Source organism: Pongo pygmaeus, chromosome 1 (genome assembly GCF_028885625.2).
Source record: "Pongo pygmaeus isolate AG05252 chromosome 1, NHGRI_mPonPyg2-v2.0_pri, whole genome shotgun sequence".
NCBI classification, from domain to species: Eukaryota; Metazoa; Chordata; class Mammalia; order Primates; family Hominidae; genus Pongo; species Pongo pygmaeus.
Window position 1 is genome coordinate 87,650,294 of NC_072373.2, and position 15,553 is coordinate 87,665,846.

The 15,553-nt window shown below is 39.2% G+C and overlaps 1 protein-coding gene across 1 annotated transcript in view; it reads right to left on the reverse strand.

Moving 5' to 3' along the window:
- The window catches only part of UHMK1 (U2AF homology motif kinase 1), a 31,898-nt gene extending 16,585 nt beyond the window's left edge, over positions 1-15,313 (reverse strand). The window contains exons 1-6 of the mRNA XM_054494592.2: positions 14,850-15,313; positions 12,872-13,164; positions 12,013-12,204; positions 9,250-9,344; positions 396-472; positions 149-247 (exon numbers count right to left, since the gene is read on the reverse strand). Of these exons, the coding sequence (XP_054350567.1) occupies positions 149-247; positions 396-472; positions 9,250-9,344; positions 12,013-12,204; positions 12,872-13,164; positions 14,850-15,117 (1,024 nt within the window). The 5' untranslated portion in view covers positions 15,118-15,313. The remainder of the gene's footprint in view (positions 1-148; positions 248-395; positions 473-9,249; positions 9,345-12,012; positions 12,205-12,871; positions 13,165-14,849) is intronic.
- Positions 15,314-15,553: the final 240 nt, after the last annotated feature.

Below are 15,553 nucleotides of genomic sequence, written 5' to 3' on the forward strand. Positions count from 1 at the left end.
TCAAAAAAAAAAAAGTGAGAGTATATTAGAGATCATATTGTTCAATATTCTCATTAGATAAATTGGGAAATATGAAAATGTTACGGATATGTTTATTCCAGACTTATTTAAGAAAGACACATTAAAATATAATTTAGAAAACACTAACCTTCATATTCCTCTTCATTCTCAAGATAATCATCATCCAGCACATTCAGCAGTCTTAGCACTGGAGTGGGAAGCATGACCAGATCTTCAATATGAGGGGCTGTTAAAATTCATCATAATATGGTTAAATGTAAATCCCCCCAAATAAGTTGAACACCAGATAAAGGAACTTGGGAATATAAATTAGTGCTGATGTCTTGTATGACTGTCAAATGACCAAGAAAAAAATAAAAGAATACACAACTTACCAAAAGGAATGCTAAAGAATGGGCTGCACAACGCCATTTCAGCAGGAATTCTTCTGCTTGGATCATCATGAAGCATGCTAAAACACAAAAATAGGTGCCTTATCATTTCTGCTGAATCTTTTGAAAATGCAACCATTAAAGAAAGTAAGAATGTCTAAATGTTCATCACAGCATTAATTATATTAGCATGATTTATTGAATCATTCACTTACAAAGAATACAAATGCTATTTATTAGTAAATGGTTTAGTAATTCATGATACATACCTATGACATTATACTGTGATTTAAAATAACACTTTTGATTAATAAATGAAACACTGCAAAGTGACCTACACTCTATAACAGTGAGTGACAAAAAAAGACACAGATTTAGGGTAACACAATTAAAAAAAAAGATATCGGTGGGATGATTGTTGAATCTCATCAAATTTCTCTACTAATAAAGCAACTAGATAGCAAAACCAAAAACCCATGGACAAAATATATAACAAAAACCATAGGGACACCCTGAGTAGCCAAAGCAATCTTGAGAAAAAAGAACAAAGCTGGAAGCACTGTACTGCCTGACTTCAAAAAAGTTCTACAAAGCTACAGTAACCAAAACAGCATGGTATTGATATGAGAACAGACACACAGACTGATGAAACAGATCAGAGAGCCCAGGGAAAAAAAATATTTACAACCAACTGATTTCCAACAAAGGTGCCAAGAATACACAATGGGGAAAGGACAGTATTTTCAATAAACGGTGCTGGGAAAAACTGGATATTAACACGCCAAAGAATAAAATTAAACCCTTATCTCTCACCTACACAAAAATCAACTCAAAATGGATTAACAATTTAAATGTAAGACCTAAAACTACTAGAAGAAAACAGGAGAAAAGCTGCACAACATTGTTCTGGGCATTGAATTTTTGAATATAACTTCAACAGCACAAGCAACAAGAGCAAAAACAGACAAATGGGATTATATCAAACTAAAATCCTTCTGCATAGCCAAGGAAACAATGAACAGGGTGAAGAGACAACTTACAGAATGGGAGAAAATATTTACAAACTATACATATGCTAGGGGAGTAATATACAAAATATATAAGGAACTCAATTTGGCTGGGTGTGGTAGCTCACATCTGTAATCCCAGAACTTTGGGAGGCACAGGTGGGAGGACTGCTTGAGCCCAGGAATCTGAGACCAGCCTGGGCAACATGGCAAGATCCTCTCTCTACAAAAAAAATTTAAAAATTAGCTGGTGTGATGGCATGCACCTGTAGTTCCAGGATCACTTGACCCTATGAATTCAAGGCTGCAGTGAGCCATGTTTACACCACTGCACTACAGCCTTGGCAACAGAACGAGACTCTGTCTCAAAGGAAAAAAAAAGAAAAAAGAAAAAAGAAAAAAAAGAGCTCAAATAACTTAATAGCAAGGAAACAAATAGCCCAATTAAAAAATGAGCAAAAGACCTGAACAAACATTTCTCAAAAGAACACATACAAATGGCCAACAGTATATGAGAAATGCTCAATATCGCTAATCATCAGGAAAATGAAAAACCAAAACCACAATGAGGTATCACCTCATATCTACTACAATAGCTATTATCAAACAGACAAAAGACATAAAGAAAAGGGAATCCGTACACATTGTTGGTGGGAATATAAATTAGTAAAGCCATTATGGAAAGTAGTATGGAGGCCCCTTAAAAAATTTTTTAAAAAAGAACTACCAGCAATCCCACTACTGGGCATATATCCAAAGGAAATGAAATCAGTATGATGAAGAGATACCTGTAGGCCCATGTTTGTTGCAGCACTATTCACAATAGACAAGATATGGAATCAACCTAAGTATCTATTAACAGATAAGTGTTCATTTCTTGCATGTTAGCTTAAAAAAAAAAAAGATGAGTGTAAGAAGTAAAAAAAAAAAAAGAAAAAAGAAAAACACAGATGAGTAAAAAAAGAAAACATGATATATATACACAATGGAATACTATTCAGCCATTGAAAAGGAGGAAATCCTGTCATTTTCAACACAGATGAACCTGTAGGGCATCATGTTAAGTGTTATAATAAGCCAGGTCCAGAAAGACAAATACAGCATGATCTCACTCCTATGTGAATTCTAAAAAGTGCTGATGTCACAGAAGTAGAGAGAAGAATGGTGTTACCAGAGGCTGGGTGGGGGCGTTAGTGGAGAGAGGAGTTTGGGGGGACATTGGCCAAAGCCAAAAGATGCCTAATTACAGTTAGATAGAAAGAATAAGTTCAAGAGATCTACTGCACAACATGGTGATTCTAGTTAATGATGATATATTGGATTCTTGAAAAACATAGGCAGTGAATGTTAAAAACTCTCATCACAAAAAATGATAACTATGTAAAATAATGCATTTGTTCATTAACTAGATTTAATCATTCCATAATGTATATATACTTTAAAACATGTTGTACATGATAAATACATATAATTTTATGTCATTAAAAAAAAAGACCGAGATGCTGTTATAGTCTAATAAAATTAATGTATCTCTATATAGCTACTGAAGTGTTTGTGGCATAAAAAGACCATTATTTCCTTATTGTAAGTAAGCATTTATAAAGTAAAAATAAGCCACTTAAAAAACAAAAACTAGGCCAGGTGTGGTGGCTCACGCCTGTAATCCCAGCAATTTGGGAGGCTAAGGTGGGTGGATCACTTCAGGTCAGGAGTTTGAGACCAGCCTGGCCAACATGGTGAAACCCCATCTCTACTAAAAAATACAAAAAATTAGCCAGGTGTGGTGCCGTGCACCCGTAGTCCCAGCTATTTGGGAGGCTGAGGCAGGAAAATCACTTGAACCTGGGAGGTGGAGGTTGCAGTAAGCCGAGATCGTGCCACTGCACTCCAGCCTGGGCAACAGAGTGTGACTCCATCATACACACACACACACACACACACACACACACAAACCTATAGTGCCAAACTATCAATAGCCATAAGATTTGCACTATATTGGCATCTATGTGTAAGAAGGCAGAGGAAAGCTACAATTGATCTGATGAACCAGAAAAAAAATAACCCCAAACAGCCAAAAGGTACTCACTGGACTGCACAGCAAGACGCTGGAGAAAAGCAGCTGAAACTATAAGGGGTTATACATTCTAATACTAAGTGAATACAAGGAATTCTTTGTAAAATCATAAGAGGTTGGAGTAATCTAGACACTAATACCTCTTAAAACTAACCAGCCAAAGCTTTCTTTCAGTGCAGAGTCCCACAGTGAGAAGAAATCTTGGGAATAGAATCCAAATTGAGCAGGGTGAGAGGAGAGAGAGAGGCACCAGAAAAAAGCAGAAGAGAAGAGCCAGGAGATCTCTGAAAAAAGTCACTTTTTGGGGAATATTACACAAAACAACAGAAGAGGGAGCCCTATATAATAAGAAAAGTTATCCCAAGTATATTTTCTTATAAGTTTAGGAAAATAATTTTCACATAAAAAGGAGCAACATAAAAAGGATTATAACTGACTGTGCATGGTGGCTGATGCCTGTAATCCCAGCACTTTAGAAGGCAAAGGCAGGAGGATTACTTGAGCCCAGGAGTTTGAAACCAGCCTGGGCATCATAGTGTGACTTTGTCTACCAAAAAAATAAACCAGGCATGGTGGTGCACGCCTGTGGTCCCAGCTACTTCGGAGGCTAAGGTGGGAGGATTGCTTAAAGCTGCAGTTAGCTGTGATCACACCATGGCACTCTAGCCTGGGTCACAGAGTGAGACCCTGCCTCGAAAGAAAAGAAGAGAAGAGAAGAGAAGAGAAGAGAAAGAAAAGTATCTATTGTACAAAAAAAAAAAACTACAAAATGATAAATCTCAGATAATGTATGCCAGAAAGACATGACCATTATAATCTACCTTTTTTTTTTTTTTTTTTTTTTGAGACAGAGTCTTGCTCTGTCACTCAGGCTGAAGTGCAATGGTGCAATCTTGGCTCACTGCAACCTCTGCCTCCGGGATTCAATCGATCCTCCTGCCTCAGCCTCCAGAGTACCTGGGATTACAGGCAGATGCTGCTAGGCCCAGCTAAATTGTGTTTTTAGTAGAGACAGGATTTCACCATGTTGGCCATGCTAGTCTGGAACTCCTGACCTCAAGTGGTCTGCTCGCCTCAACCTCCCAAAGTGCTGGGATTATGGCCATGAGCCTACCATTTCAAAATGAGGTAAATGGCCAGGCGTGGTGGCTCACGCCCATAAATCCCAGCACTTTGGGAGGTTGAGGCAAGCAGATCACTTGAGGTCAGGAGTTCCAGACTAGCCTGGCCAACATGGTGAAACCTTGTCTCTACTAAAAACATGAAAATTAGTTGGGCCTGGCAGCGTCCGCCTGTAATCCCAGCTACTCGGGAGGGTGAGGAGGGAGGAATGCTAAAACCTGAGAGGCGGAGGTTGCAGTGAGCACTGTGCCACTGCACTCCAGCCTGGGTGACAGAGTGAGACTCTGTCTTCTCCTCCCCCCGCAAAAAACTCAAATGAGCTAAAGACATTTTTAAAAAATGATTCAAGATGTGAAAGAGCAACAGAAAAAAAATTGAAAATCACAAAAATAAGGTAATAGAACTCAGGAAAGAATTAGACATTTTTAAAAATCATTTCATAAAATAAAATTACACTACAAGAGATACAAGGATGAATAAACACAACCAATAATGTCTTAAAGAGAAATAGTAGACAAAAAGGAGGATATTTTTAAAAATAAAAAAGAGGCCGGGCATGGTGGCTGATGCCTGTAATCACAACATCTGGGGAGGCTGAGGCAGGTGGATCACGAGTTCAGGAGATCAAGACCATCCTGGCTAACATGGTGAAACCCTGTCTCTACTAAAAATACAAAAAATTAGCCGGGTGTGGTAGCGGGCGCCTGTAGTCCCAGCTACTCGGGAGGCTGAGGTAGGAGAATGGCGTGAACCTGGGAGGCAGAGCTTGCAGTGAGCCGAGATCACGCCACTGCACTTCAGCCTGGGCGACAGAGTGAGACTCTGTCTCACAAAAAAAAAATAAAAATAAAAATAAAAAAAGAAATAATGGGTTGGGGGTGGTGGCTTATGCCTGTAATCCCAGCATTTTGGGAAACTGAGGCTGGAAGGTCACTTGAGTTCAAGACTAGCCTGGCACATAGTGGGAACTTGTCTCTTAAAAAAAGAAAGGAAAAAGAGATAATATAGAATCAAGATAAAATGGCAGCTGGGCACTGTGGCTCACGCCTGTAATCCCAGCACTTTCGGAGGCCAAGGCAGGCGGATCACGAGATCAGGAGTTCGAGACCAGCCTGGCCAATATGGCGAAATACTGTCTCTACTAAAAATACAGAAATTAGCCAGGCATGGTGGCAGTAGCCTGTAATCCCAGCTACTTGGGAGGCTGATGTGGGAGAATTGCTTGAACCCAGGGGACAGAGGTTGCAGTGAGCCGAGATCGTGCCACTGTACTTCAGCCTGGGCAACAGAGCAAAAACTCTGTCTCAAAAAAAAAAAAGAAAAGAAAAAATGGCAATATTGAATATAAGGCAAAGAAAATCAAATGCATGTAGACTAGGAGGACATGAAAGTGAAAACCACAAAGAACAGAAAAAATATTTAAAAACTGTAATTTAAGAGACATACCGTATTTCTGAGAATACTGACCCAGAACAATCAAAATCAAAATACATTTTGATAAAATTACTATACATTGAAGAAAAAGTTAAAATCCTCTGGGCATCTAGACAAGAAGACCAAGTGACTTTTTTTTTTTTTCTTGAGACAGATTCTCACTCTGTTGCCCAGGCTGAATTGCAGTGGCACAATCTTAGCTCACTGCAACCTCCACCTCCTGGGTTCAAGCAATTCTCTGCCTCAGCCTCCTGAGTGGCTGGGATTATAGGCGCGTGCCACCACACTCGGCTAATTTTTTTGTATTTTTAGTAGAGACAGGGTTTTACCATCTTGGCCAGGCTGGAAGACCAAGTGGCTTTTAATGAAAAGGCAATTACTGAGTCATCAAACTTTCAACAGAAGCACATGCAGTAAAATATAAGACACTCAAGGAAACAAAAATGTATGAGATTGGGATGAGACACATACAGGACTTCCAGGGTGATGGGCAAAGTTTTATTTCTTGATGTGAATGGTAGTTACAAGATGGGTACAATGTTCCTACAGATTAAGCTACACATTTGTTTAATTAGTGTTTTTAGTGTCTGTGCTTTATTCAACAACAGCAACAAAAAAGGTTCAGCGACTTGCATGGATATATAATGCAAAATGCAGAAAAATAGTGGAAGGAAATATACCAAAGTGCTAACACTAGAATGTGGGTTTATAATTTTTATTTTCCTCATCTTGACTTTCTATAGTTTCCAAATTTAGTATTCTATGTAAAATGGTGGGGGGGTCTATTATTTAAAAAAAATAAAAATAAGAAAGTCAATACTAGAACTTAGATAAAAATTTAACTTCCAGGCTAGAATCCATTTTATAATTTTTCACTCCCATCTCGTCAATGTAAAATGCAATTTATAATATCTCATATCAATCAGATACTAACAGCTATTTAAAACTAATTTGAAAAACACAAGTAAGTATGCGTAAAATTGGTGAAATCGGAATAAATCGTGTGGATTATACCTATTTCAATTTACTGGTTTTGATACTGTATATACTACAGTTATGTAAAAAGTTACCACTGGGGGAAACTGGGTAAATGGTAGGGACCTCTCTGTAACATTTCTGCAAAGTCCTGTGAGTCTGTAACTATTTCAAGGTAAAGAGTTAATAAAACTAATTTAAAGGTTTACAGGGCCAATATTCAAAGGAAACTATAATACTCTAACTCAGACAAGGGATCCATACCTTTCTAGTGTACTAATTATTTTATTCACTTCCAGTCCATAGTCTAGAAACCTGAAAAGCCTACTATTTAATAATACAGTCATACACTGCACAATGACGTTTTGGTCAACAATGGACCACATATACGACAGCGATCTCATAAAATTATACTGGGCTGAAAAATTCCTATCACCTAGTGACATCGTAGCTATCATAATGTCCTATCGCAACACATCACTCACATGCTTGTGGTAATGCAGGTGAGTAATGTGTTGCAGTAGGACATAGATGTAAACAAATCTACTGTACTTGATAATGACAATACATAGCTGTGTTACTGGCTTATGTATTTACAACTATATTTTTTTATTCCTATTTTAAAGTACATCCCCCTCCCCCAAAAAGTTGACTGTAAAATAGTCTCAGGCAGGTCCTTTGTGAGGTATTCCAAAAGAAGGCATTGTTAACATAGGAGATGGCAGCTCTATGCATGTTACTGTGCCTGTGGACATTCCAGTAAGACAATATGTGGAAGTGGAAGACAATGATATTGATGATCCTGACCCTGTGTAGGTCTAAGCTAAGGTGTGCTTGTGTCTCAGTTTTTAACAAAAAATTTTAAAAGTAAGTAAGATAAAGAAAAATTAAAGTTTATAAAGTAAAAAAGTTACAGTTAAGCTAAAGTTAATTTATTATAGAAGAAAAAAAATTTTGGCCAGAAGCGGTGGCACACACCTGTAACCCCAGCACTTTAGGAGGCTGAGGCAGACCGATCACTTGAGGTCAGGAGTTCGAGACCAACCTAGCCAACATAGTGAAACCCCGTCTCTACTAAAAACACAAAAATTAGCTGGGCATGGTGGCATGCACCTGTAATTCCAGCTATTCGAGAGGCTGAGGCACAAGAATCGCTTGAATCTGGGAGGCAGAGGTTGCAGTGAGCCAAGATTGTGCCACTGCACTCCAGCTTGGGTGATGGAGTGAAACTCTGTCTCAAAAACAGAAAGAAAAAATTTTTAAATAAATATAGTGTAGGCAAAGTATACAGTGTTTACCCCTAGTCTTATAGTGTACAGTAATGTCCTAGGCCCTCACATTCACTCACCACTCACTCACTGAATCACCCAGAGCAACTCCAGTCCTGCAAGCTCCATTCATGGTTAAGTGCCCCATAAGGTATACCATTTTTAATCTTTTATACTATATTTTTACTGTACCTTTTCTATGTTTAGACACAATACTTACCATTGTATTACAACTGTCTATAGTATTTGGTACAGTAACACACTATATAGGTTGTAGCCTAAGAGCAATAGACTGTGCCATATAGCCTAGGTGTGGGCAGAAGTCTGTATCATTTACGTTTATGTAAGTACTATATGATGTCGGCATGGCAAAATCACCTAATGGCATATTTCTCACAACAGATCCCTATTGTTAAATGACATGACTGTACACATTTGTATTTTCAAAATATCTATTGTATTTGGATCTATTCAGATATCAGAAAAACTGTACCTGTCCCCAGACCGTTGTCAAGAGTAATTATTTAAAGTATAATAAAAAACTATCTTATTCGAAATGGTTTTTGGGTCTTTTTTTGGGGGGAGGGGAGTAGTCCAAAAGCAAACTCAATCTTTAGTTAATAAAGACTCTCTTTAAAAACCTGCTTTCCATCAAGTATATAGAACTGCCAGGGCTATGAGAGGCCAAAGGTACAGTGAATCTATCTTCCAGTGAAAAGGCAGCTGCCAGGAAAAGCTTAACATCTGATACTATGAGCAAAAGAACATTCCTTTGAAAACAAATTTGGTACAACTATTTCATTACTTATGTTCCTTACAGGAAGCTAGCTTGCATAGACTTATTTCTAGGGGAACAAAACCCCTACATGGATCAAGCAAACTAGAAATAATAATATAAATCTGTTCAGAGAAAAAAAAGACGTACCATTTCACATAGTACATGTATGCAAAGCAAGTTTATGGTACGTGTAACATACCTTTTGATAAGGTCTCTTAGGTGATAGGCTGGAATTGCGGCATTCACCACTGCTTTACTGGCAAATATGTGATCAATAATAGCAGAACTGTTTGCCTTAAAAAACGGAGAAAAGTTTTCCTTTGGTTATTCAGTCTGTATTTATTGAGTACTAGGCATATAGCACTATTTGAGAGTAAAATGCAACAGAAAACACTATCTTCTGAGAGCCTACAATCTTTTTTTCTCTTTTTTTTTTTTTTTTGGAGACAGGGTCTTGCTCTGCCACCCAGGCTGTAGTGCAGTGACGCAATCTCAGCTGACTGCAACCTCTGCCTCCCAGGTTTAAGTGATCCTCCCGCCTCAGCCTCCTGCGTAGCTGGAAATACAGGTGTGTGCCATCACATCCAGCTAATTTTTTGTATTTTTTGTAGATACAGGGTTTCACTAAGTTGCCCAGGCTGGTCTCAAACTCTTGGGCTCAAGTGATCTGCCCACCGTGGCCTCCCAAAGTGCTGGGACTATAAGTGTGAGCCATCATGCCCAGCAAGAGCCTACAATCTTAACAGAGGAAATAATATACATAATTATACACTTCTAGAGAAGAACATTTTTTTCTTCATTTTCAGCACCTAGCACTCTATGAACATCTACTAGATGAAAGAATAAAAAATAAATACCAAAGCAACCACATAAGAATGTAGTTTAATGCAAAAATGAATGTGTAATAGGTGACTCAGGGTATCTCCGTGATGAGTCTTCAATTGGTTTTCAGGCAGAAATAAACCATCAAAGCGAATATGATGCAGTATTAAAACATCTTATTTGTCATATTACTCATTCTCTAAATCTTTACAGAATATATTTTCTCCTTGAATACTATGCTAACTCACAATTTAGAACTGTGTACATGAGTTAAAAGAACAGATACTATCATTATCAGTAAAATTTATTAAATACTTACCATGAGCTGTTTGCTAAAAGTATCATTTCTTTATTAACCTCAATAGTCTTATGAGATAGATGCCATTATTATCCTCATTTTAAAGAAAGCAAACTATGGCTTAGTGAACCCAAATAAATAACTTAGTAAGAGCTTTGTGGAGGCAAGATACAAACCCTAGTAGCTTTGACTTTAGAGCCTATGCTCATAATCAGTTGGCAATTTTGCCTCCATAGAAAGTGATAAAACAGAAAAATAACGTTTTATCTAGAGGCATATATTGGAGATCCCATTACTACACATCACCCCTCTAAGTTTCACACAAATCTGAATGTGATCTAGTTCTGATGAGCTCTAGGCCAAACAGATATAGTCCAAAAGGCTCAAAGGCAGTCAAAGCTCATTCAAATAACTGATCTATGTCTGGATTAGCACTAAGAAAGAATACTTAGACTCTTGATTGTTTGGGATATCAATAATAAAGAATGATACTGATTTTACTCCCAAGAAATCAATTTTTACCCATTAAAGCATCAGGTACATACATTGGGCTATTAAAATATCCCTTCCAGGAAATGCTACAACGGAAATCAGTGACTAGGTGTTTAAAAGAAACAAAACTATATGTTATAATAGCTATACAGTATGTATTAGATGCTCAAAAAAATACTTGTTGCTTAGTATCAAAAACTTGTTGCTTAATATCTAAGTTCCAAACCTCTAATATTTGAATGAACTTTCTGTGCATTTATAAATTAGGAATTAACTACAGTATGTTTTCAAAGGTATTGTGGGGCTTTAATGTTGTGATAATATCAGTATCCTTTAGGCTACTGTTTAAGTGATCCTCCTGCCTCAGCCTCCTGGGTAGCTGGGACTACAGGTATGTGCCATCACACCCAGCTAATTTTTTGAGGTTTAATAAATACAATGCTTTGGAATGATTATTGTTCTTGATATTAAACAAGTATTAAAATACCTTTTATAATTTTTTTTTTTTTTTTTTTTTTTTTTTTTACTAGAGACTGGGGTCTCACTACGTTGCCTGGGCTAGTCTCAAATTCCTGGTCTCAAGTGAGCCTCCCACCTCAGCCTCCAAAAGTGCTGGGATTACAGGTGTGAGCCACCATGCCCAGCAAAAATATTTTTTAACTGTAAAGCAGTTAAGATAATCTATAAAAATTATCATTTAACTTATAAGCTATGGTTGTATTAGTAACACTTTAGAACTTAATATTACTGTTCGTAAACAAAAGAAACCACTTTTGCTTCTTCAGGAAAATGCATTCATTCAAACATTTTATCAAGCACTTACTATATGCCAAGCCACAGGCTAGGAACAATAAGAATGCAATACTCACTAGCACATCGATAGCCATAGGAGTTGGTAGTGGCATTCAAGTATCATAAATAGAAAAAGAGGAGAATGGACAACAGACAGCAATCAAGAGTTCTCTAAAAGAATCATCATAAATTGGCCAGGTGCAGTGGCTCATGCCTGTAATCCCAGCACTTGGGGAGGCCCAGGCGGGCACATCATGAGGTCAGGAGTTCGAGACCAGCCTGGCCAACATGGTGAAACTCCACGTCTACTAAAAATACAAAAATTAGCCAGGCATGGTGGCTGGCGCCTGTAATCCCAGCTACTCAGGAGGCTGAGGCAGGAGAATTGGTTGAAACCGGAAGGTGGAGGTTGCAGTGAGCTGAGATTGCGCCACTGCACTCCAGCCTGGGCAAAAGAGTGAAACTCCATCTCAAAAGAAAAAAAAAAAGAATCATCATAAATTGAATACTCCTAAGTTGAAAGTAAGGACCCCAAAGCAAAGCACTGGTGAAGTTTACCTTCCATTCCTGAGATCTGACTGTATGTTTCAGTTTCATTCCTGAGAACATTTCCAGTAAAATGATTCCTAGGCTCCACAGATCAACAGCTGAGGTACATTCTGTATCACTCTGCAGGCCAGCCTGGGCCAAGCAATTTTGCAGTTCTGCTTCTGGAGCCCGATACCCGTCTGTCTGAATATACTTTACATCCTAAAAAAGATGAGTAAATATTACAACCAATAAAAAAGCTGCTCCCTTTCTATCCATCTCTACAGTGAATTTACTTCCCTAAGAGTGCAGTAAACCCACTGCCAAGCTAAATGCTAAAAATTTTTAGTCCTTGGTTACCATAATTCTTTGGTTCATTAACTGGGCAGTTCTCAGAGGCAAGCTGTACATTTCCATATAGTGCTCATAAAGAAGTCTTCTTTGGATTGTCTCTTACCTATTAGGCACTGCTGATAATAAGGACACTCTGCAAAGAAACGATAAGCCATGGAGAAAAGAGGATTTGGCAGAACTATTATATGCATTCTGCCACGAGATACAGCCCCAACACTGAAGAGACCAGGAATAGTAACTCAGCAATTAGCCAAACACGCATAAAATTTAAAAAACCATTCTATGTAGGTTAAGTACTTTTAATAATTCCAGAGCTCTTGTGCTTCACTGGCTCCTCCTACCTGACCCAAACATTATGTCCTTTTTTTACACGGTGGCACTGAAATTCTTTTGATTTACTGCATCCCCTGGCATTTCAGTAATTTAGGTTAAAATGACTTGTAAGTCCCTACTAAACTACCCTTGTCATTTAAAAATATTTGGCTTCAACCACTACATTTTAAACTGCGAGAGAAAAGAAAAGGTTATTTCTTACCTGATTGCCTTCTTTGAAGCTAAGTCCAAAGTCAATGAGTTTAAAACATTCATTCTCTGCACTCCACAATATGTTACGTGGTTTGAGGTCCGCATGGACATAGCCCTCATGATGAAGAAAAGCAAGGGCCTCCAAAACATCTCGGGCACAATGCTGTATCATCCACATGGAACAACCCTGGTGACTGGAATATAAGAGCAATTCCGAAACACTGACATCCAGGAGTTCAAGCAACAGACAGCGTGATGGCACATTTGGAGAAAAGTGGATTGTAAACACTCCATACAAAGTCACTAGAAAAAGAAATTATAATACTTTAAAAATCAGACTCAGAGTAAGTCACTATTAAAGTAGGTAACTGCAGTACAAATTTGAGATAGTCTAGATAAGGATAACTTTGATGAGCAAGCTTCCACTGTAATTTATTTCTCCCATGAATAAGATCTTTTGGCAATTGGGTTATTTTAATAAAAATAAGATGAGACAGCCTACAACAGCTGATTACCATTCACAGATACTAAATATGGTACAATTATTCAATTTGTGTTTCACCAAGTACTCAGTGGTGGTGAACACGAACTTGGAGTGCCAAGCAAAAATGATTAAAAGTAAAAATCCAAAATATAAATAAATAAAACTTACTGTTGCATCATGAGGTCCTTTAAAAAAAAGAAATTTTAAAAAGTAAAAATCCAAATATTAAGTAACTCTTTTAAAAGGAATGTCACAATGCGCAAAAACCAAACTAAAGATTGCTTCTTCATCCAAAACAGCAGTCTAGGTCTGTCACGGTGGCTCATGCCCGTGATCCCAGCATTCTGGGAGACTGAGGCAGGTGGACTGCTTGAGCCCAGGAGTTTGGAGACCAGCCTGGGTAACAAAAGGGGACCTCCTCTCTACAAAAAATTAGTGGTGCTACGTGCCTGTAGTCCCAGCTACCTGGGGAGGCTGAGGCAGGAGGATGGCTTTAGAAGGAATTGGAGGCTGGAGTGAACTGTGATCTCGCCATTGTACTCCAGCCTGGGTGACAGAGTAAGAACTTGTCTCAAAAAAAAAAAACTAAAACAGAAAAATAAACAGCTCTCTATAATCTAAATACTAACAAAGAGATTAAGACTTTCCGGATGAAATTTTAATCTTGCAGAGATTCGGCAAGTCCTTAGGCTTGCAAAATTTTTCCCTTTTCAATACCAAGGTTATAGTAACAGACCATTTAGTAAACTAAAAAAATGTAGCACTAGTGTTAATTCTTCTCCAAAATGGTATTATAAAAAAACTCACTCTTCAAATTAAATATGCATCATACTTGCTAGGAAATAAGACTTTTCTTTAATAACCAAAGCTATAACTAATGATAAGCTTTCTGTCGAGTAATGAAAATGAAACCTTTTCACAGATCAATCATCAGTGATCATTACATATCTTACATTCTGAGTTATCTGATTCTTGAAACAGTCTCACTAGAGCAAAGGTACAGTGTTCCTAAATTTCACACTTCTATAAGGGCTCCCATGGAATACTGAATAATTTCTTCCAAATCCGTACTAAAGATATAACAGGTGAGCTATATGAGTTACTAGCATTGATGTCACAAGGCCCAGACATAGTCCCCATTTTCTACTGGTATGCAAAGATTCAAAAATTTCCACACAAGACACGACAATCTAGCAAAGACATGCCTCCTCTCACCAGAAAAGATATTTCTGTATGCTAATGAATGCGGCATTCTCCGATGAGACTCGAAGCAAGACAGAATTTACTGAGCATCTATGTGACACCTGGCAAAGCAGACCACCAACTCCACTATATCGCAGACAGTAATAAAGAGAAAGGGGAAAGGGGCCTGGATGGGGTGATAAAGAGGGCTAGACCCGCTTCTTCCGCAGAAGGGGAGGAAGATGGAACGCCAGACAGCGAGAGGAAGAGTGTGCTCGGATTGTGACCTGGGCAAGAAGAGAAAGGAGACAGCGGCAATTACCGATGTTTCTGTGACCCTGCAACTGTTCCAGCGCCGCCCTCTCTTTGCGGAAACCATACTCGGCGGCAGAGGCCGCAGCCCCGGTGGTTCCTGGCGGCAAGAACTGCTTGAGGGCGCCGGGGGGCGAGCCAGGGTTGCCGCAGCAGCGAACCCGATACACCGAGGCGGAGGAGCCGCTACCCAGACGGCTCTGTACCTGCCATAGCCGTCCGAAGGCCTCCAGAAAACGCGGCGGCTCCGCGCCCCAGGCGCAGCCGGATCCCGCCATCGGTGTGGGTTAAGGGCACGGACACGGGAGCTGACGCGACGCCTGAGACAGGCCGTCCGGGCCCGCGGTCACATCCCCGCCAGCCGGACCAGCGGCTCCGCAGGGAGGCACCTGCAGCCGCCTCACCGACTCCCGGGACTTCAAGCAGCCATGACACCGGAAGCCGTGGTGCACCCGAGTCCCAGAAGCCGGAAATGGAGGAAGAGCCTATCATACAGGCCGAAGGAGGGGGGCTCAGAAGGGGCGGGGCCTAGAAGTGATTAGACGCGCTAGGGTTGGAAAAAAGAACCGAGAATAAGAAGTAACCTTAAATTATCTACCATTCCAGGCCCAGTGTTAACCGCTTTCACATAGACCTGAAGCTAAAACTGGTCCTTTTTCTTGTTGAGGGACCTCACCTTACCTCACCACTAGGAACCCAGAAAAATAAAACCCG